The sequence below is a fragment of the Melospiza melodia genome, chromosome 27, assembly GCF_035770615.1.
Source record: "Melospiza melodia melodia isolate bMelMel2 chromosome 27, bMelMel2.pri, whole genome shotgun sequence".
Classification (NCBI taxonomy): Eukaryota; Metazoa; Chordata; class Aves; order Passeriformes; family Passerellidae; genus Melospiza; species Melospiza melodia.
In genome coordinates, this window is record NC_086220.1 from 7,623,996 (window position 1) to 7,646,420 (window position 22,425).

Here is a 22,425-nt window from a genome sequence, read left to right on the forward strand (position 1 = left end):
TCCATCCTGTCTCCCACCACGTCCCAGACCTGTCCTTCCCAGGAAGCGCAAATCCCGACCCTGTGCCTTGACTTTGTCAATAGCATCATAAACCCCAGGAGCATCACTCCCACAACGAGCCCAGGTGTGCGTTCCTGGCTGGTCCATTCCAGGAATTGAGGCTGTCAAAGCATTCCCATCTCGTGCTGTTCTCCCAAACCATGAGCAGCAGCTCCTGCTGTCCTGAGGGAGTGGCTGGAGCAGGATCCAGCTGGGATTTTGGAACTGGAGCTGCACAGACAGCAAAGTGGTGGCACAGAATCCCACACATCATTCAGCCCTGGGCTCCTGAGGTTTGGTCTTTACATCGTGTTTGGAAGACACCAGGATGAGCAAACCTTGGGGCTTGAGCTCCTCAGGTTTCCCTGAGGCTGAGCAGCCTCAGGATCTGCAAACGGAACTGACACCTAAGGCGGGGCTGCAGAAGGTGCCGGGCATTTCAGACAATCCTGTCCCGCTCTCAGTCACAGCTCCCACGCTCTGGCCTCCTCCAAAAGCTTTTCCTGTCCTTCCTGCAGTATTTATAGTGCAGTGCAGCTGGCTGAGGACACAAACCCTCACCTCACATAGAGAAGATGAAGCAGCCAACAGCTCTTGTATTTATTCACTGCATCTCTCTGATATAGAATCCCCTCTCCATGCAGGTACAGTCAATGAACACCAAATTTCCTCTATAAACTTTATAAAAACAGACCCATTCTGAACCACATCCATGGGGTTTGCAATTTCAGCTTCCTGTAGGATCCTGGGACATGTCACCCATAGGTATTTCTTTAACTTGCTAACTCTTAATGCATCAGATATAGATATATTGTGGTAATGAGTTCCACAGGTGACACGTTGTGTACAAGTTTTAATTAAAAGTTAAATAGTTTAAGACATTTGTTTACAGGCAACAGTATTGGTTGCTCACTCTGTACATTGCATTTATTGGACAGCAATAAGGAAAAACAGAACATTTGGCACGAGAATGCCAATTTTTTTTTTATTATTATTATTATTTTTGGACACATGAACACAAAATATCCCTGCAGGCTAAAAAAAAAAAAATACAATGCAATTGTACACGACCAGCATCTTATCTTGACACAGGGCTGTGAGTCCCAGGACAGTTTAGAAAGTACCTCGTATTGCTAGAGACATACATCCAGTCCAAAGTTAATAAAATACCATTTGAAACATTACAAGTCTAACAATATAGAAACCAAAAAATTACATCAGAAGTCAAACTGAACAAATGCAAACATTTTACATTGAAGTTGCAGCCTCTAGACATAGAAATATGAAAATGTCAATAGCAAGGTCTAAGAAAATCTGTGATATTTAGTGCAAGATCTTTCCTCCAGTGCACAGGGAAAGAGCCTTGCTGTGGATCAGGATCAGGATGGATCCAATGCCCTCTGGCCCTGCCTTCCGAAAATGAAAGCAGAGTCACTCCCTCGCTATTGAGCAAGAAAACTCCTACAGCACATCCACAAAGGGGTCGGGGCTGTCAGTGCCAGCTCTGAGCCAGGGCCCTGCCCCATCCCCAGGGCCCAGCCAGGGTGGGCACAGGGCAGCCCCTGCACCTCCCTTTGGATGGAGCTGCCAGCAACACAAGAGCCAGACTGCTGGAGACAGGCTAACTAGGGATTGCCAGAGCTTGTTCAGAGCTCAGCAGGGACAAAGCAAGCAGAAATGGGTGAAAACAGGATTTCTGCCCCCTCCCCCCAGTTTTTTTATATTTTTTAATATATATATATCAACCACCCCCTTCCCCAACTCCTTGAACTTTGCTACATTTAAAATCTTTCACACCACAGAGCTAAACAGTGGCCAACAGGCTTTATTTATAAAAAAAACCAAAAAACAAAAATCAAAAATCAAAACACCCTAAAACTACAGCTACAGAATGCACATCTTCCCATTGATTGACACATGCAGAACGAGTCACTCAGGCCCACAGGGCTCACTCAGGTCCTCAAGTCCTCCAGACTTGGGCTCAGACCTGCCTAGGGCAGCACTGCTGCAACTTGGATCCTGAACTTCAGTGCTTTCCCCCCAAAACTCCAGCCCTGGGCCCGGGGTGGGCTCACACCAGCCCCACTCGGGTGCTGGCCCAGGGCTCACCAGGGGCTGATGCTCCACCTGGTCTGAGGTTAAATATCCAGTCACAGGCAAACCAAGGAGAGGCTCTCCCTTCCCTCAGTCTCAACCAGGAATGCTTGGCACTGGACAAACTAAATTGGTGATAAAAGTTCATTTTTTTATGCACCCTTGTTAAACCAGCCCCATTCCTAGTGCACAAACTCAAATCAGGGATCTTGGATCCTACCACCTCCAACAGGTGCTCAGGTGCTTTTCAAGGTGCCAAAGTTCTCCGTGTGTGTTGGGTCAGTCAGAGTTCACTCTAAAAAGGGTTTTTGTGTCTTCTCCCTGAACGAGTACTGAGAAAAGCAGCGGTCAGTCTCCCACCCACATGTCCTGATTTTGTTACACAAGTGAGGTATTCTTTAAAAAAAAAGTTAAAAAACGTAAAAGAATCTTTTTTGTTTTTTCAATCTAAACCTGTCCTGGCACGTGCCAGGAGCAGGGTTCACTTCAGTCCCGTTTTCAACAGAAATGAAAAGAGGTTAAACTTAATTTATGAGACGTACTACTGGCAAGGAGGTTGTAAAACTGTTTGAAGATGTTCAGTGTACTCTGGTACAACTGAAAACAACAGCATTTAGAAATGTAAACTTTCATTTATTTACAAGCTTAAAGACTGAAGGAAACAGCATTTCCTATTGCTGAAATTTGGAGGGGGCTGGTTCCTAAGCTTTGGGACAGCAGACAACTTAGCAGCAAACCCCACACAAGTATCAGAGACCACAGTGCAATCCTTGGGCTCCTCAAACTCCTCCTCAGTTTAGGAATAAGCTTTAATCTGCACTAACTCAGGTATACAGTAAGGAATCTAGTCTTAAATTACTACGTTCATGGATTACAGGAATACCAGGGAAACCAGGTCCCTGTTCTAGATTACAGGTTGCAGCTGAAAAAAGCCAAGCAGATTAAAAACCCTAATTTCTAGGCTGGGACAGAATCAGCATTTGAGACTCACAGGGGTTCAACATGCTGTAAATGCAATTGTGTGGGCAACCCAGATTCCCAGGAAAAAAAAAACAGTTCAAAATGCTGGTACAAGTCCTCAGGTTGCCTGTCACACAATACATTTCAACTGCACACGTTGGCCTTTCCTACACGGAACACCCAGTTTCCAAGCTTATAAAAAATGTTGTAGACAGGACACCAACAGTGAATATAAAACAGTTAAAAATAATTCTTAAAAAAAGCATGGAAATGTGTCTTTTCTAATTTGTTTCAGAAACTGCCAAATTGTGTGTTCAGAAAACGACACGAGAATGTTGGTTAAACTCATGCACAATCCTCAGCTAGAAAATTACACTGTTTGGGGGGGCTTAAAAAACAAAGATTTATTGCCAAAGTTAAACCTTCTATGAGAAAAAAGTTTTAAAATCACTTAGATTTATCAAACCACACAGCAGCATAAAGTGGGCACTTTTGTAAAAGTTTGCAAAATACCTAAAAGCTAAATTTTTTTTTTTTGTTTTATCATTTTTAGAGGGGGGAAATGATGGTTCAGTACTTGTTACGATACCATGGCAGTATTATTTATAACCATTATCATTAAAATCTACTGACAGGCATCACTATTGGTTATATTACACATTCACAGAACAAGAACCACCTATTAACTCGCAGTATAGTGCAATTGCTTTGCAGCCCAAGTCTGCAGAGATTAAAAAGATAATTAGTAAAACTGACAAAAAACTGCAATACCTGTGAAAGTTATGTTTGTTAAAAGGCATTTACAGTAGTGAAGTCTAAAATCTCCATAAAAAAATCTATGGCCCCACACGACAGAAGGATTACAGCGAGCTGGATAAAACATTTTGCCATCACATCATACTCACGAAGCAGGGCACGGAGACAGAGCAGCAGTCACCGTCAGCTCATGGGATGAGGAGAACTGAAAAAAACCACAGCTAGCAAAAGATTTGATAGAAACCTTTCGTGCCAAGTCCTTGAAAAATTTCAGGATGATCGGCCTTTGCGCTTTTGAGGTAAAAATTCAGTCCAATGCATCAGAAAAGACAAGTCTATGGATTTCTAGTACAGAAAACAATGAAACAAATGGCTCAATTGTGTTGGTGCATCAGACGTTGCAGTGAAGAACAAATTCAGTGCGACTGTCCGGAGCTGCTGGTAGTGGGCAGTCCAAAATCCCCCGGCCCTGGATAGAGCAGGAGGCTTCCAAACACTTCAGGACTGCATGGGTAGTTGTTTTGCCTCATCTTCCCAGGTGCTCTCAAGCGAAATACATGGTGTGCTGGGTGTCGTGGTGGATCTGCACGGCCTTGGCCAGCGCCTGCGGATCGCGGCCGTTGCTCTGCCCCGACACGTGGCTGCCCTCAGCGCTGTGAGCAGACACACACCATCAACAACTGGGACAAGCAGCACAGCCCAGCTTCACTACCTGCTCACCAGGATGATGAGGCCATTCCTTACCTGTCGTGATCCTTGTCCACAAGATGGTACCTGGCCCGAAATGCCACCAGCCGGGCGTAGTAGGCGGGCGCGGGGATGGAGACGGAGCGGGTGCAGCGCACGTAGGTGTGGCACAGCTGGTACGTCAGCAGCTGCAGCTCGTCTGCTGTGAAACAATTGTCATCCCACAACACCTGGTAGTGGGAGGGCCGGCTGGTTCCCTGCAGAGAACAGGTGAGCAGTCAGCTGGAGAGCAACAGCAAGGACAGAGGTGGTACCTGCAGGCTGCACCTTCCAGCAGGCACTGAGGAGTCAGTGCCAAGCAGGCACCGACACACTCTGAGTCTGCCAAGCAACAAACAGAAGTGATTTTTCCCATGGGGACAACTACAAGGATTGAGTCACACAGCCTGAGTGCAGCAGAGCTGACATTACCTGAATTCCTGCATGGCTACAGAGGTAAAAGTCAAATTCAGAAGGATGTGTGATGGTGCTGTCCACAGTAGTGCCTGCTGGTACGTTGCCACTTTTACCCACCTAGTGAAAAAGGTGTATTATTAGTCCATGGGCTTTTTTGGAAGTGACCCCAAAATGCTTTCAAAGATAGGCTCTATTGAAAGCTGCTGGAGAATTTACTGCTCAGAAAGGTGAAAATATATTAAGGTCGTTTACACAGGAGGAATGAAAATGTTCTCTGTGAATTCATTTTTAGAAACTTCGCCAAATTCAGCTGGTGTGTCATCAGAGGAAAATAAAACCCTTGCCAGCACCATTAAAACTGCAGAGTGGGATAAAGCCTACACAAGTAATTCAGGATCTGAAAATGCAGGTTCCTGAGATAAATTTATTTCATACCCTTGTTTGCTCTCACACCCTGGAGATCTGGGTTTTTAAGCCAACCTCAGATCAAGTTCTTCCCTAAAGAAGGTTCCTCAGCTGGCCTGTGGATTTGTACCACAGGCACATCTTAGATGCACCTGGAGACAGAACAGGGAACAGAGTGAACAGCCAGGTCAGCTCATCATCAGGAATCCTGGACTATAAAAACCAGGATACATCTCCAGGTACACAAATACTGGGATACTGAGCACACCTATTCCAAAAGAGGGAACAAGCTGTTCCATCTGATGCAGAGCAATGAAAAAAGGAGGAACTGGTTATTTTGGTAGAGAAAGCCTGCTACCACTCAGTACTACTGCTGCTTTACAGCTTTAGTGGGCAAGATAGATCCCACCCCACTGAATCAAACAATCCCCCTTCCCTGTGCCACCACCTACCCCTCATGGAGTCAGTACTTGCCCTTTCAGTTTTGTCAGCACAGAACAGCCTGGTGTGATGCCTCTTCTGCACAACAATGTAGGTTATTCCAGGTCTATAATCTTCCTCCAAACTAATGCAGGCCTTCCTGATGGCGATCAGCTCTGGCCAAGCTACCTACAAGCAGAAGATTTAACTACTGTGTGATGAATTCAGTAGGTATTTGAGGATTTTTTTTAACCTGTGTACAAATACTGCATGATAAGGACATGATCAGACTGGTAAATTGTGCTTGCCCAGGACAATTCACGTAATTTTTAATAATTAGGTGAATTAAAAAAAAAAATTTAACCTAATTTTTCCAGTAACAAATATAATCTACATAAATACAAATGCTGCATGGTAAGGGACAGGATCAGACTGGTAAATTGTGCTTGCCCAGGACAATTCACTTAATTTTTAATAATTATAAGTGGGGTTTTTTTTTAATTTTAACATAATTTTTCCAATAACAAATATAATCTACATAAATACAAATGCCACATTCTACATAAATACAAATGCTGCATGGTAAGGGACATGAGCAGACTGGTAAATTGTGCTTGCCCAGGACAATTCACTAAATTTTTAATAATTAAGTGAACTGTTTTTAATTTTTAACATAATGTTTCCAATAACAAATATAACCTACATAAATACAAATGCTGCATGGTAAGAGACACGAGCAGACTGGTAAATTGTGCTTGCCCAGGACAAGTCACTTAATTTCTAATAATTATAAGTGTTTTTTTTTTTTAATTTTTAACATAATGTTTCCAATAACAAATATAATCTACATAAATACAAATGCCACATTCTACATAAATACAAGTGCTGCATGGTAAGGGACACGAGCAGACTGGTAAATTGTGCTTGCCCAGGACAATTCACTTAATTTTTAATAATTAAGTGGTTTTTTTCTTAATTTTTCCAATAACAAATATAACCTACATAAATACAAATGCTGCATGGTAAGGGACACGAGCAGACTGGTAAATTGTGCTTGCCCAGGACAATTCACTTAATTTTTAATAATTAAGTGAACTGTTTTTAACTTTTAACATAATGTTTCCAATAACAAATATAATCCACATAAGTAAATATATTTTTTCAACAGCCAATCCCTTATAATCCACATAACTACACATCAATCCCTTTTTATAAGCAAGAAAAACTTATCAGGCAATACCTGTTTCATCTGTCCTTCCGACACTCCCCCTCTGTAGTAAATGATCCTGGTGGGCTTGAAGCGAGTGGATTTGTAGAACTGGATGAGCAGCTCCCGGACCATGTTGGTGAGGTCCTGGATCACCTCCTGGCTGTAGAGCAGCTCCTGGGAGGTCTCCTGGCGCGAGGTCTGCACGCGCACCGTGGCGCAGTAGCGGCTGGGGTGCCCGTCCATGCTGCCCACCACGGCCGCGATCGACGGCTTCTTGCCGTCCCCGGCCGGGGGGTGAGTCACGTCTGCTCCCAGAAAGATCACTGGCTGCTGGAACACCGAGGGCCTGTTTGGTAAGAGTGGGTTTATTTTTAGTTAGAATCAATGAATTCCAGAAGGGTTTGGATTGGAAAAGGCCTTAAAGCACAGCCAGTTCCACCCACTCCACCCTAACCTTGGTGGCTCCAAGCCCTGTCCAACCTGGCTTTGAATACCTCCAGGGATGGGGCAGCCACAGCTTCTCTGGGCAACCTGTGCCAGGGCCTCACCACCCTCACAGGGAACAATTCCTTCCTAATCTCTAATCTAGATGTACTCTCTTTCAGTTTGAAGCCATTACTACAGTCCCTCTCTGGCCTCCTTGTTGGTCCCTTCGGATACTTGTTGTTGTGAAGGTTGTTTTCACACAACCTTCTCTTCTCCATCCTCCAACTTCCTCACCCTGACTTGAAAGGAGAGGTGGCCTCTTATCAACTCACAACAATAAATAACAACAGTAAAAAGAAAGAGGGCCAGGAACAAAAAAACATTAAAGCTGAGGAAGGTGCATCCAAAGCACTGAACAGAAGTAAAACCTGTGAGAGTCTTTAAGGGCAAAATTCTCTAGCTTCGGCACTTACAGTCCAGAAAGAACAGAAAGTGACAAGGACAGGATCAAAGGCAGACCAAGTTACAAGCATTGATTCCAAGTCACTCCTCCTCACTCCTTCTCTTTCAATCTGGACGTAAACACAGGATGCTATTGGAGGCGGCAAGAGGAAAAGGAACACTGAGTGAGTCCAAAGGCAGGAAAGAGACAGGAAAAAACCTTGGTGAGTTTGGTGGCTCTGAGTGCTGGATGGCTCTGACTCCCCTTTGGCTCAGGGCTTACTGGGAACACTCCAAATGCACACATATCCTCCACTGTCCACTCGAGACTGTGGGAATTTCTAAACTATGTTTTATTTTGAAAAGTATCATTTTAGCAAACACAAAAAAACAACACCACTTTCCTTGACAATGCAGACATTACAAAGAGCTTTTGATTGAATCTCACCTTTGATGAGGTACCAGCACATTGTTGATTCCTCCAAGCTTGGCATTGATCTTCAGACAGAGGTTGGACAGTGTTTGTGGAGAGGTTTTGACCACATTCTTTACCTGAACACACTGTGTGGCCATGCCTAGAAGAGTATCTCCAACCCGCTTGACTTCAGCTGTGACAGAAAACAAGGCAGTGGTTCCTGCTTGCTCTTATTTTTTTCAAACGTTACTCTAATTCAGATCCTTGAAACTTCACTGACAAATGTTCAGTTTGCTCTTTGGTAATACACAACTTCTCCAACCAGGCCTGACAAACCAACTCCAATCTTTTTAAAGAGAACCCATCTCCTCCTCTGCCTCCTCCCTGCCACCCACTTGCAGTACAACTCCTGATCACTCTAGAACCCCTTCTCCATACCATACACAGGTGTCTTCCCAGGCAGAATCACCACAATGAGCTGCAGGCCCACATAAGTCAGCTTTAAGTGTTTGAACATGGGCTCCACGCTGTCTGCACCCTGGGCGTACTTGCAGAAGCAGGGCTGGCCCTGGATGGGCATCCCGGCGTCCTTGGAGATCTTGCGCAGCTGGTCTGTGAAACTCCTGAAATAGAAGTGGATTTGTTCTGGCCTTCTCACCATGGCTCACTCATCAGTTTTATCAGCCAGATCTACACTGGTTCTGCTGTTTCACAGCACTACAGTAACTGTTTTTTAGCAATTCTATTCCCAGCAGGAGCTCACTAATATGATTCTAATCCTCTCTGAGGAAGGTCATCAGCCACTGTAGTTTTACAAGCCTTACAGAAACAGACATTTGAGATAAACATCCTCAGGCAGACTCCCAAATTAATACTGATGCTCTGGTAAATTTTCACTTATCCACCTAATTTATCTGAGCATTATTGCAACCATGACTTTTACCAATCAGTGGTTCACAGAACCTCTTTCTTTAGGATTCTGTAGAGTAATTTGAAGGGCAGGGGAAAACAAATTTTTACTACACATCACCTTTCAGAAACATGAGAAAAATACACCTTGAAATAGAATCCTAAATAAATAGGAAAATACTTACTTCAGCAAGTCTTCCCTGCATTGTTTTTGAGGAGCAAAACAGGCAACAGCCCAGACTTTAATCTCAATGCCAGCATAGAACTGTTTCCCTCTCATGTCCCACACGCCCTGGTTTGGTGTGGCCACAGTCTTGTTCTAGGGAAAAACCAAAGGCAAATTACAAATCAAGTGCTGCTCCATTTTGACTGTAGCTCATCAGACAAAACACCTCATGAATTTCAATAACCTCAGGATAAGGAGTTTTACAAGACATGGAAACTCACCCTGCCTCCATACTGCAGCATTGGGGCTGGCAGAACTCTGCCTGTCAGCTCTGTCATTTCGTTATGGACAACAATTCCAAACTCCTTCAGATAGGGATCAGGCCCACCAACCATACTGTTACTCTTCACCTGGGGACAAGACAAGTACTGATGTCACCACACTAAAGCTTCAGGTGACTCCTTGTCATCAACAGCCTTTCTGTCTAGAAGGATTTGTTTTAACCAAAACAGATTTTTTAACTTCTCTCTTTGTCATGCTGCTCAATGTCACCTGCTCCAATGCTCTGGAAAAGCCACGAGAAGTGACAAACACAGAGTGTGCAGCTGGAAAAACACTCACCAGTCTGCTGATCTCCTCCTGCCTGTCTGGGGCAGACCTGGCTGTTGCTTTTATCATGGTCGAGGTCTGATTGTCTGTGAGCTTCTTGATGCACCTCTGGCCTGCCACGATGTTACACACCTGCACAGGGAGGGGACAGGTGCTGTGACACTGTTTAACAGAGGACAGCCCACAGTGCAGGACTCAGATCCTTACCTCCAGTGGCAGGTATGTGTGTTTCTGCTCCTGTCCCACTTGGAGACAGGGCAGGTGAGGGTATTTCAGCTGCAGACTGTACTTCTGCTTAAAATACTGAGCTACTGTGCACTCCATGGCCTGCCCATTCTCCAGCTGCAGAGGGAACCTAGAAATGACATTTGTTCTGGTTAAACTTTATCAGATTTTTTTAAAGGTATGAAAAACCTATTCCAGACTACCTTTAGCAAATCTCTATTTTCCTTACTTACTGGATCTCTTCTTTATGAAAAGATTTTAGAATATATACTGAATTTCTTGTATCTTAGCTATTTTAAAAAGAGGAGCTTTTGATAACTGTATTTAAAAGCCAGGATATAGCTCAGTTTTCCTGGGTTGAAAGAAATAGTAGTCAAAAAAAAGTAAAGAAAAAAGTAGTCAAAACCCACACTATTCCTCAACTCCACTAAGACTAAACATTCCTGTAAAGCCACACAGCTGCTTCACCCCCAGAATCAACTATTCCTGCATAAAAAATACATCAAATATAATCCAGATATATTGAATAGGTTGAAGATTTTAAGAACTGTCAGGCAGTGCTTGAAACATACGTCTGGTGGCTGGCTGGTCGCCGGGTAACGTTGCAAACTCGGTATTTCCTCTTCATCTGGCCACAGTGGGTCACCTCTACTTTTAGACCTGAAAACCCAACAGAAAATAAATTCAGGGACAGGAATCACCTTTGAAGAGGATGAAGGCAAAAAGGAACAGCCAGTTCTCCATGTGCAGTGCAAATTTTCATTACAACATATTATGAGCAGGTTTCAGTATTTTCTTGCAGCAGCTTTAGGACAAGCTTTTACCTCTGATTTCTTTGGTAAACTTGACACGCTGGGAGTCTGTCAGAGGTTTGCTTTGTTCACTGATGTTCTGGATGTCCAAGACCTCACACATGAACTCAATGATAGGCTGGGCACGGTAGAAAGCAGTCGCTGACACTAAAATAAAAAGACAGGACAATGAACTGGGAAGCACAAAGAACTCTGTTCCATGAGTGAGACAGAATCTCCTACACACCATCGATGTTGAGCATCATGTTCCACATGGCAGGACGGACAGACTGGTGGAAGCCAAACCAGACCTCCCTGCCCCCTCCCAGGGGGTGGTAATAACCTTCAGGAGGGGAGAAAAAGGAGCGACCCACAGGGGTGTACCTGGAAAAAATAAGAAAATTAATACTCTGATCATTTATTCCTGATATACTTTTTAAATTCACACCTATAGTGTTTAAAACATGTTATTATTACAGCATGTTTTAACTGTCAGAGCTGACTTATGGCAAGAACACAAAGACTTTTCTGAAAGGGCAGCTGGAAAGGCTACAGCAAATTCCTGTTAGAAACATGACCAGCAGACACAAGTCTAGTTCAGATCACATTTCCCTATTCTAGTGCAAATTTGTAAGGCAGGTGTTGAATTACATGGCTGTATCCCTCATCCCTTCTACCACAGGAGTGCAATGGGCAGCAGAGCAGCAGCAAGGAATGACAAACACAAAGGTTAGGATGGATAGAAGACATACCCAGTCAGGAAGGCCCCACAAGTACCCACCTCATGGAGGGAAGGTGCCGTGTGATTACATCCAGTGCCTGTACAGAATCTTCAGGCACTTCATTCAAGTGCCCTGCCAGAGCTTCCAGCAGCATCTGAAGGCTGACGACTGACACCCACTGAATGGAAACCTTAAATGTCTGGTCCTTCCCCTCTCCTGGAAGTGTAACCTCCATATCCACCTGCCACAGGCACAAGAAAATTAAGCACAAGCTTTTGTTATGGATTGCAGACAGACACAACCCTCAGAAACGGTACAGTTTTCTCCTAGGCATCCTTTGATTCTGTATTTTTGATTATTAGTTTGTGTAATGACCTTAAAATATTACAACTGTCTCCCTCAGGACTTTGAAAGTTTGTCATTTATTCATCTGAGAAAGTGCACTGAAGTATCTTTAAATGTAAATTTTCAGCAGTGATTAGTATGGTGACATCAAAGCTCTGGAGAACAGTGAGTCATTTTTTTAAGTCAGCCAATTAATAGCAAGATGTTTTGTGAACCAAATGGGAAGGCAAGAAAACCTTTTGGTCATAAAGGAGACTCATTGAGAGACACAAATCTCAGAGTTCTGGCAGAGCACTTGGGATGATTGTCACACCCCACAGCCCAGAGGGTAACTGTGAACTCATCCTGGACATCCTCCAAGGCACAACAATGACCAGATCCCTTGGGAGATCAGTAGATGGGGGAAAGTTTTGTTTAGAGCTGGGGTGCACATGCAAGGCAGGAACAGCTGATATCTGGGTGTTCCAGGAAAACAAGGACATATCTCCACAGCACAACCAAACCCAACCAGAGTCATCATCAGCTACAATGACTTTATCATTCAGCAACAGAACAAGGGTCAGAACAGGGAAAAGGGAAGTTCCCACTAGGCTGAAAGAAAAATAATCTCCTTGCAGCTCTAAGAGCAAAATGCAGTTCTCATGTCTCGTGATATTCTGTAGCTGAAGAAGCAGGAATTGGAAACCCAAAGACACAAACTGCAGTAAAACACCAGTGAGCTCCTTGAGTCCCTGACTGGTCCTGTCTGTCATTTCCAAGACTACACCAACAGGTGTGACAGTATTTTGGGTTTATCTCAATAAAAGAACACTTTTCAAATGACACTGTAACAGTTTTCCTGTGGAAAAGTTAAAGCAACACTTACTCTGTCCCTGCCAATGGGTAAGGGGTGTGCTGTGTACATGTTCCTCTTCCCATCATAGCCAGGCTGCCGATCCCCAAATATCTGCATCTTGAAGTGCCTCACCATCGTGTCCACCACCTCCCTAGGCAGTGATTCATTAAGAGGAAGAACAGAAAATTCAGTAATAATCTTGCACAATTTACTTTTTTTTTTTCATTTTTTCTTAAAGGAGAAAGATATGAGAAACAGTAATGCACAAAACACCCCTAGGTCACACCAGAAGCTGTGAATGTCACCTCCAGATTAAGACATCCAAGTATGGCACACACAGTGTCTGTACAGGTATCTGTGCTGTCAGCAGAGCTGCAGCCAAAACAAGCAGAGGAAGATGTTCTCCAAAACATCCTGGAGATGTTCTTACACAGGAGCCTTGGGGTGGGTGGGAGCACTCTGTGGATTGATCCATGTGTGGACTCCAAAATCTACAAGCTGAAATGCCTCCCCTCAGCTGCTACACTTGTTTGTGTAACATACTGTGGAACAATTACCAGGGACATTGACTTGTAGACTGTAAAATAAAACCAGCTGGAGGTCAATGCTCAGTACATTTCCCAGAGCCTTCCAGATTACAGGCCAATTGCAAGAATATTACAGTTCACTGAAAAACAACTGCTGACCACAGTACAAACACAACCAGGCCTTCAGCAGCTGGAGAATTCCTAGGATGCACAGCTTCCTTACATCAGGCATATACACTTAATTTAAACCAATAAACCTTTATTAACTCCTACCTGTTGACTCTTCGGGGGCGTTTCTCTGGTTTGATATCCACATCATAGTGATAAACATCAATCTTGGGGATCTGAACCTGGAAGTGGTTGGCCAGGAGCCGGATGGGTTTGCCAACAGTGCCCAGGCCTGGGCGACGGGGAGGCTGGAAAAGGCTGGTTGGGGGCCCTGGAAAGTCAAATAAATGTGTGTGAGATGTGATGGGCACTCCATGCACCATTTGACTGGCCGGGAAGAAATCTGAAAGCTTTTTGAGGCTGCAAACAGAGGTGTTCAAAGAGGCTCAGCCTTCCAACTGCTCAGAACTTCAAGGTAAAAAATGTGTTCCCTAAAGCATGTAGAGGTAGGTGCCATAAATAATTCTTAAAATTTTAGTGGCATTTATTCATGACAGTGGTTAAAAACTTCAGAGAGAGAACTGCATTCCCTTCCTGAGAGGGAATGCAACCATACAGATATTATGTATTTTCATTTAATGCAAAGAGAAATACATCCCCACCTTCATCTCTAAAACAAACAGCCACAAAAGCCACACTTTGTCATTGTTTTCACTACAGGCTTAAAGTTCAGACATCAATGATCCAATTTAAAACTCCAATGTAAAGACAGGAGTGAGGAAAGGTTCAGGCTTTCCTCTAAGTAGAAGGATAAGGGAGAAAGCATTAGACAGGTATGGACTCCTAGAGACATGGAGATATTTTATTGGGACAAAAGAAGAGCTTCAGGAACAGATCTAAGGAGGAAATTATGAGAGGCCTGGAAGCATTGCTCACATGCAAGCTGGTCACTAGGGAAGCCTTTAGTTACCCTCCTCAAATTGCTAAGATCTGAGCTACCACGTTAACGAGATTAAACTGACTATTTCTTAAATCGATCAGAGCCTCAGCTGACACTGCACATAAAGCAAATGACATTGGTATATTTTCATGGGTTTGTCTGTATCTGAGCAAGGCTCAGTGTGATCAAAGTGTCTTCCCTCTGTTGTAGAGCAGCAAAGGAGAGGGCAAGCACTCTCACTAGAATGCAATAATAAACCTATCATAAAACTCAGGGCAAATTTAGCATTATAACCTGACAGCATCCATGTAAGACAAAATCTCAGAGTTTGTACCAGGAGAAAGGAGAGGTAGGTGACTCCTATTTGGGTACACTTCAGGGTGCAGCAATAAACTTTAACATAACCATAAACTAAAGCCAGGACCAAATCCCAGGAGATTCCACACTGGATTTAAAAGCCATCCATTGGCTACTGCATCACAAATGAAATCACCACCCTAAGGACACCAGCCCTGGAATATTTTTAAGCAGAGGGAACACAGAGCATGTAAGCTCTGAAGCCCACAGCTCTGCAGAGCTGCTGGGGGCTCTTGGGGACAGACACCCCACAGGACACGTTCCTGGCCCCACACCACCCTCAAGGATCATGCTCACTCATGGTCAGACCTGTTGTGGGGTACAGTTAGTGTTTAAAAAAAGTTACAGTCTGTTGTTTAAAAAAACTACAGCTGTCTTGACAAGCGTGAATCATTGAGGGCAATCAAAGTTTGCTGTGCTTATTTGGATACGAGAGATGATCCATTAATCCCATGCTAATTAGTCTGAAGGAAGTGCAGGCACTGACCTCCTGCAAGAGATTAAATGACAACTATATTTACCTATTTTCCTCCCTTGGTACTGACAAGTTCTGCAAACATGCACACCAACGCTGCCCTCTGTTTTGACCACAAAACATCTCCTTCTTCCTAAAGTTATTTCTCAAAGGATTCTAGAGAATCAGCTACAAACTGCTCTCCCATCTGAAGCCAGGCTGATCTGGCATCACAGGATTTTCATCTGATCAGCCTGACTAGGGTTCTATGTGCTGTTATATTTTAATTTCTCTTACCCCACAGCCATTATGAACTAAGCACCTCAACCGAATTGCTTCAGACAGGAAGCAGTTTTCAAAACTGAAAGAGAATCTGCTTCTCCAGCTGGAACTCAGGGAGGCCAGGATACATCACACACTTACAGCAGGCTCTGAGTCAGCCCTCACTACCTCAAACTCTGGATTCTTCTGGAATTGCACCTTTGTGTCAATAAACGTTTCCTATCGCACCAAAATTAACATCACTTCGCTTTTACCAATCCTTTGAATGGGAACTTGATGGGTCAGGTGTACAGGCCACTGAGGGCTAGAAATACATCCCGCAGGCATTTGATGGGAGAATAATCACGGAATAGGACACATGCAGGAAAGCAGCACATGCAAAAACCCACCAGCATTTAAGCGAAGTTTGTTAAAGAAATAAACACCCCTATTTTCAGACAGCATCACCTTAAACTCTCAGCAATAGCTCAATGTCAAATACAAAACTTAGCACTGCACAGGTTGCAGGGCGCGCATCGCTGTGACACCACAGCCCTGTCCCCGTCCCCTCGCTGTCGCTGTCGCTGTCCCGCTCCAGCCCCGTCCCGTTCACCCCGGCGAGGTCGAGCCGCGTCCCCCGGTGGCCCCGGCAGCAGCGGGGCCGTGCGGGCATCCGCAACCCCCACGCAAAGTTTGCGACCCGCAGCGGCTCCCGAGCACCGGGCACTGCCGGCGGCTCCGAGCGGGCCCCGCTGTGCCGGGGAGCCCCGCCGGGCCCGCGGCCTCCTTCCCCCGCTGTCACGGCCCGACAGGCCGCGGCCCCCGCGCCCCCCCCGCGCTCTCACCGGGTCCCAGCGCCTCCATGGCGGCGGTGGCGGCCTCGCTGCTCTCGCCGCCGGCCCCGCCGCCCGCCCCGGGCCCCGCCGCCGGCCCCGCCGCCGCCGCGTAGCGCTTGATCTCGGGAATATTGGCGGCGGGGTGGGGGTCCGGCGCGGACACGGGGGCGGCGGGGCGGGAGGCGGCGGCGGCCGAGGAGGAGGATGAGGAGGAGGCAGCGGGGGCGCGGCGGGGAGCGCTCCCCGCGTTCCGCTTCCCCGAGCGGCGGCGCGAACAATCCCCGCGCTGCGCCCCCGCCGAGCCCGCGCGCGCCCCCGCCGCCGCCAGCACGCGCCCGAGCGCGCTCCCGGGACGGGGATGAGGAGGAGGAGGAGGAGGAAGAGGAGGAAAAGGAGGAGGAGAAGGGAGGGAGGAAGAGGCCGCTCCGCGCTGCCCGGCGCCGCCGGCTCGCGCACGCGCGCCGCCCCCCCACCGCCCGCGGGAGCGCGCACGCCGCCCGCGCGACCCCGCAGCCGCAACAGGTGCCGGGTGTGAATCGCGGAATCCCGGAATATTCCGCGTTCGAAGGGACCCTGGAGATCGCCCAGTCCCAACCCCCTGCCAAGGCAGGCGCACCCGAGCAGGTGACAGGGACGCGGCCAGGTGCGGTTGGAATGTCTCCGGATGGGGACACCACGCCCTCCCTGGACACCTGTTCAGTGCTCGCCCACCCTCAACATAACCAAGTTCTTCCTCGTGTTAGGGTGAAACACTGTGGTTTTGGTTATGGCCATTGCTCCTCATCCTGCTCCTGCGCACCAGCGAAATGATCCTTTTCAGTGGTGCCCAGCAACAGGGTGAGGAGCAATGGCCATAAACTAAAACACTTCCTCAGCACAAGGATGAACTCTCCTTGGATGAGGGTGGCTATGGAGTCTCCCTGTCCAGAGAAATTCCAAACTCACCTGCATGCATTCCTGTGTCACCTGCTCTGGGTGACCCTGCCTTGGCAGGTGCATTGGCCTGGATGATCTGCAGAGGTCTCCTCCAACCCCAACATTTTTGTGATTTGGTGAAAAGAGTCTGGCACCATTCTCTTGGCACCTGCCTTTCAGATATTGGTGTGGATTGATGGGGTCCCTTCTCCAAAATAATCAGGCCCAGCTCCCACAGTCTCTCCTGATCCCCCATCATCTTTGTGGCCTCTGCTGGACCCCCTCCAGTATCTCCTTGTCTTTCTTGTCCTGAGGAGCCCAGAACTGGACACAGCACTCCAGATGTCCCTCACTAGGGCTGGGTGTCAGGATTTCCTCTGCTGGCTCTTCCCAGGGTGCATCTCATGCATGTGGCCCTTCCAGAGCTGCCTCAGTAGAGGTGAGAGCTGATGCACCAGGAAGGAGGGAATTGTCTGTCTGTACCTCCCTGTTCTGTCCCAAAACCCAACACCTGTTTGCAGGTTTAATAATTAACCCAGAACTCCAGCGCGCTCTGTGCCAGCCAGCCTGATGGTGCCTGCCTGCCCACAGCAGTGCTGCTCCAGCTTCACCCGTCCTCCACTGCTCCCCAAAACCAGGGAATTCTCCCTGCTCAATTGATGACACCCCGAATAACTCCCAGCACCAGCTAAACAGCCTCAGTGGGGTTTAAAACACACGACTGTCAGAATTCAGGACATCCCTCTGGCTGTCCTGGATTGCCAGGGGGCTCAGAGACCCTGGCACAGAGGCCAAGACCCCTGTGACTTCGATCATGACCCATGGAAAAAGTTACCAACCTTATTTGAGGATCTGCAAGCCATGAAAGTCTAAGCAGAATAATAATCAGTTTGTCACGGGATGAAAAATATCTTTTTGGGGTTTTTAGAATGGGGGTTCAGGGGGCAAGATGGAGGAATCTGGGCATGTCCAGCCTTTTTCCTTCTTCTTCATGGCCTCCATCTTCTGCTGTGATGGTGGCACTTACAGATTGGTTTAGAGTAGAAGCTCACTGTCTAACATAGGTGATAAATATTGGAAAGTTATTGTAAATATTGTACATATAGTTTTTAGTGTAAAAAGATAACAACACTGCCCTGAGGGTGGCCAGAGTGCCTTTGACTGTCCTGCTGAGTGGACCTCGACAGGCCAGGAGAAAGAATTTTATAGATAAGAAACAATAAACAACTTGAGACCAAGAACTGAAGAGCTCTGACTCCTTCTTCAACGGCTGGGCTGGGAAAAGAGAATTTTTAACACATCTTGGGGTCACAGTGAGCAGCTAAAGCCTCAAGAGCTGACAAAACAGGATTTGCACAAGACAGGTGACCACAGCAGTGACCAGAGCTGTGACCAGCAGCCCTTGAGGTGCTCTGGGTACAGAATGGCTGAGGATCCATGAGAGCTGGAGATCCACGAGTGGCTGGAGATCCATGAGGGCTGGAGATCCACAAGTGGCTGGAGATCCACAAGGGCTGGAGATCCACAAGTGGCTGGAGAACCATGAGGGCTGGAGATCCATGAGGGTTGGAGATCCATCAGTGGCTGGAGATCCACGAGTGGCTGGAAATCCACAAGTGGCTTGAGATCCATCAGTGGCTGGAGATCCACAAGGACTGGAGATCCACGAGGGCTGGAGATCCATCAGTGGCTGGAGATCCACAAGGGCTGGAGACCCACAGGTGGCTGGAGATCCACAAGGGCTGGAGATCCACAAGGGCTGGAGATCCACGAGTGGCTGGAGATCCATCAGTGGCTGGAGATCCATAAGTGGCTTGAGATCCATCAGTGGCTGGAGATCCACAAGGGCTGGAGATCCACGAGTGGCTGGAGATCCATGAGGGCTGGAGATCCACGAGGGCTGGAGATCCATGAGGGCTGGAGATCCACAAGTGGCTGGAGATCCACAAGTGGCTGGAGATCCATGAGTGGCTGGAGATCCATGAGGGCTGGAGATCCACAAGTGGCTGTAGATCCATGAGGGCTGGAGATCCATGAGGGCTGGAGATTCATGAGTGGCTGGAGATCCATGAGTGGCTGGAGATCCACAAGGGCTGGAGACCCACAAGTGGCTGGATATCCACCAATAGCTGGAGATCCATCAGTGGCTGGGGATCCATCAGTGGCTGGAGATCCACAAGGGCTGGAGATCCTCGAGTGGCTGGATATCCACAAGTGGCTGGAGATCCATCAGTGGCTGGATATCCACCAGTGCCTGGAGATCCACAAGGGCTGGAGATCCACCAGTGGCTGGCACAACCTTGAACACCACCCAGGAGCTGCCTGGGAACCCATGGTGTCCCACTGACCAGGGCATTCAGCTCCTGGGGACAACTTTACCGTGGCCATGTCCCCTTATCCTCACAGACAACAAATTTGTCCTCTGTTAAAGAGACAACACTTCCAGCCACGTGTCATTAATAAAAAGCTTAGGGAGTTTTTGCCTTTTTAAGCAGTTTATGCTGTTTTAGCGAGCTGCTCCCTTGTGCACCTCCTGGGTTCTGTTTAACCAACAGCTCCCTGCTGACTCACCAGAAAATCAGAAGTCAAAACATTTTATAAATAATAAATGCTGAGTCCACTTTATTTGCCTTTTTTTAACCTATGGGGCTGATATTTTCCAAGTTGAAACATCAAAATCTATTTTAAAATTAAATGGAATCTGAGATTCTCACATAGATCTGAGATTCTCTCATAATTCCCTGACAGCAGGGGATGAACACCTGAGGAAAAAACCAGTTTTACCAGACCAGTAACAAACTCCACAACATCTGGCAACATTTCCATGCTATTATTCATCATATCTATGTATAAAAAACATGCAAAAAACACAGATAGTACTTTCAAAAAAACCACCAAAGATACAATCTCTGTCTCCAGAAATCTGCAATACAAAGGCTCAGTCCTGTAAGATGTTGAGTGTGATAACTAAAGCCTTTACTCACTGCATTATAAATTCAATTAACTTGATAAATATTACACACACAGTGAGACATCCCCACTGCCACAGCAGTCAGAACCCCATTTCTCTATATTAACCCAGCCTTATCTTGAAAACAGCCACATTTCCAGGGTCAAGGCTGGATTTGGGAATGACAGATCAGAGTTATGACAGGATTATCTCTGAGGATTTCCTTCTAAACACTTCATCTGCCACAAGCTGAGGAAAGAGTATGTTGTTTAGTAGAAAACAGACTCCTAAACTAGCTTTTATAACATAAATGTCTTAACACGGGGCTTGATCCAGTGCTAAAACTCTGTGTGACACTTAGAACCTCCTTCATGGCAAACATTTTACCTGTTCCGTGGCTGCCTCTGGGTGCCAGGTATGAGTAAGAACCCAGGATCAGAAATTACCTAATAAGGCCAATCTTTTTCTCACCTTTTTCTTGTCAGCTGACTCTGACTCTCATCCTGACGCAGCCCTGAGGAGGTGTGTTTGTGCAGAGCCAGCATCTGTCCCTCTGTTACTAAACACTCATTATTGAATTAATTACTGCAGCTCCTGCAGCAGCTAGAAGAAAGCAGAATTGTGCTGTTTGTGGTGGGTTTCACGGATGTTTGCTTTTCTCACTTCCTTTGTTCTCAGGCTTGTCGGCTCCATGTGAACTGTCATGGTAGATCAGTCCATCTGACAAAACCATAACAACAAAACACCCCAAAAACTGACCAAACACCCCAAAACACTTCTTATTTTTTCCTGGCCTTCAGTGACAGCAGATTCCCACTGGGTCACTTGGAAGGAAATGTATTACTGTAGCAGGATGTTCTACAAAGTAATTGTAATTATGAAAAAAGTGCCAAATACCCCCAATTGTGGATCAGAACAGGGTCCCTGACACTCACCCCAGCTCAGGGCTCTCCCTCCAGCTACTTGCAAAAGAACTTCACAACTAAATGTAACAAAAATGGATAATGTAGAATATTTTTATATTTGGATTGACTCTGTACTAGAATATCCCTGTATGGGCCATTCACCTTGCACTTGGACTTGATGATCCTTGTGGGTCCCTTCCAACTTCGAATATTTTGTGTAATCTGTGAAGTATGAAGTGATTTGCATCTGTGGAGTAGTTCTTCATTGACTTTTGTGTTTTCAGTAAATTTTTCTGTCTCCAGAAGCCTTTCTTTTCTTCCCTTAAGGAGCATTAAGCAGCAAGGTTAAGCAAAGAAGTTGTTAAATAACTACATAATGAGACTTGATGACTTACGAGAGGTAAAACTTACGTCTTTTCTATGTAGAGGGAATATGCAGAAATTCAAGAGAGAAATTGAAAGAAATGGAAAGAATTTACCCAAAAGGTTTGAGCCTTCATTCACCTAACATGAGTGGGGCTGGCTCAGACTATGTCTGTACAGCACCCAATGGAAAGTGCATGTATTTTATTCTGTAAATAGGACACTGCTGACAGTAATTGCTGTGTGTATCTAATATCCATGAGCTTGACTCGTGTGCTCTCACCCGGAGACACGACATGTAGCATATCCCGAAGATCAGAACGAAACATAGGCTCTATTTAACGCATGAAACAATGTGAAATGCTTTGGCAGCAGAGCCCCGTCCCCACAATGTCGATAATTGACAGGGATGTGAATTCCCGGGGCCTTCACGGCCCCTCTCATCCACTCTTGGTCCCTCACGAACCCTTTTCGGTCCCTCACGAACCCTTCTTGGTCCCTCACGTCCCCTCTCGTGTCCTCATAACTCCTCTCAGTCCTCCACGACCCGCTCGGCCTCCCAGGTCCCCTCGCATCTCTTCTCGTCCCTTTCGCTCCCTCACAGCCCCTCACGTCCCTCTCGCTCCCCCTCGGTCCCTCATATCCTCTCGTGTCCCCTCGTGTCCCCTCGTGTCCCCTCACGGTCCCGCCTCAGCCCGGGCGCGGGGAGCGCCCCCACCGCCAGGCGGCGCAATAGCGCGCGCGGGCGGCCTGAGGACGGGAGCAGCGATTGGTCCATGCAGAGGGGGCGTGGCTTTGGTGAACCCCGCCCAGCAAGGCGGTCGGGGGCGGGGCTCACGGCGCTGTTCTGGGCAGCCATTGGGTGATGCCGGGACGGGGCGGGGCCAGGGCAGCGCGC

General features: G+C 46.6%; 1 protein-coding gene across 2 annotated transcripts; it reads right to left on the reverse strand.

The window, feature by feature from the left end:
* Window positions 1–872: 872 nt before the first annotated feature.
* On the reverse strand, window positions 873–16,471 carry LOC134429838 (protein argonaute-4). Of its 2 annotated transcripts, XM_063177218.1 has the most exons (18): window positions 16,404–16,471; window positions 13,712–13,877; window positions 12,942–13,062; window positions 11,791–11,972; window positions 11,257–11,393; window positions 11,043–11,177; window positions 10,791–10,878; window positions 10,201–10,348; window positions 10,006–10,125; window positions 9,666–9,794; window positions 9,404–9,537; window positions 8,748–8,932; window positions 8,343–8,502; window positions 7,058–7,373; window positions 5,872–6,006; window positions 5,008–5,109; window positions 4,594–4,793; window positions 873–4,502 (listed from the first exon to the last, which is right to left on the reverse strand). In XM_063177218.1, the coding sequence occupies exons 1-18, from the start codon at window positions 16,420–16,422 to the stop codon at window positions 4,394–4,396; spliced, it is 2,586 nt and encodes an 861-aa protein (XP_063033288.1). In that variant the 5' UTR covers window positions 16,423–16,471; the 3' UTR covers window positions 873–4,393. The 2 variants fall into 2 exon arrangements, with proteins under 2 accessions (XP_063033288.1, XP_063033287.1); XM_063177217.1 differs by lacking the exon at window positions 16,404–16,471 and having other exon boundaries at window positions 13,712–14,089.
* Between the last annotated feature and the right edge of the window lie 5,954 nt (window positions 16,472–22,425).

Excerpts from the sequence above, each read along its gene's own strand:
- LOC134429838 (XM_063177217.1), bottom strand. The coding sequence starts at position 13,929 with ATGGTGCATGGAGTGCCCATCACATCTCACACACATTTATTTGACTTT. Across the intron at positions 10,126-10,200 it reads ACACATACCTGCCACTGGAG|GTGTGTAACATCGTGGCAGG; the intron begins GTAAGGATCTGA and ends CTCCCTGTGCAG. Across the intron at positions 6,007-7,057 it reads CGGAAGGACAGATGAAACAG|GTAGCTTGGCCAGAGCTGAT; the intron begins GTATTGCCTGAT and ends TTCTGCTTGTAG.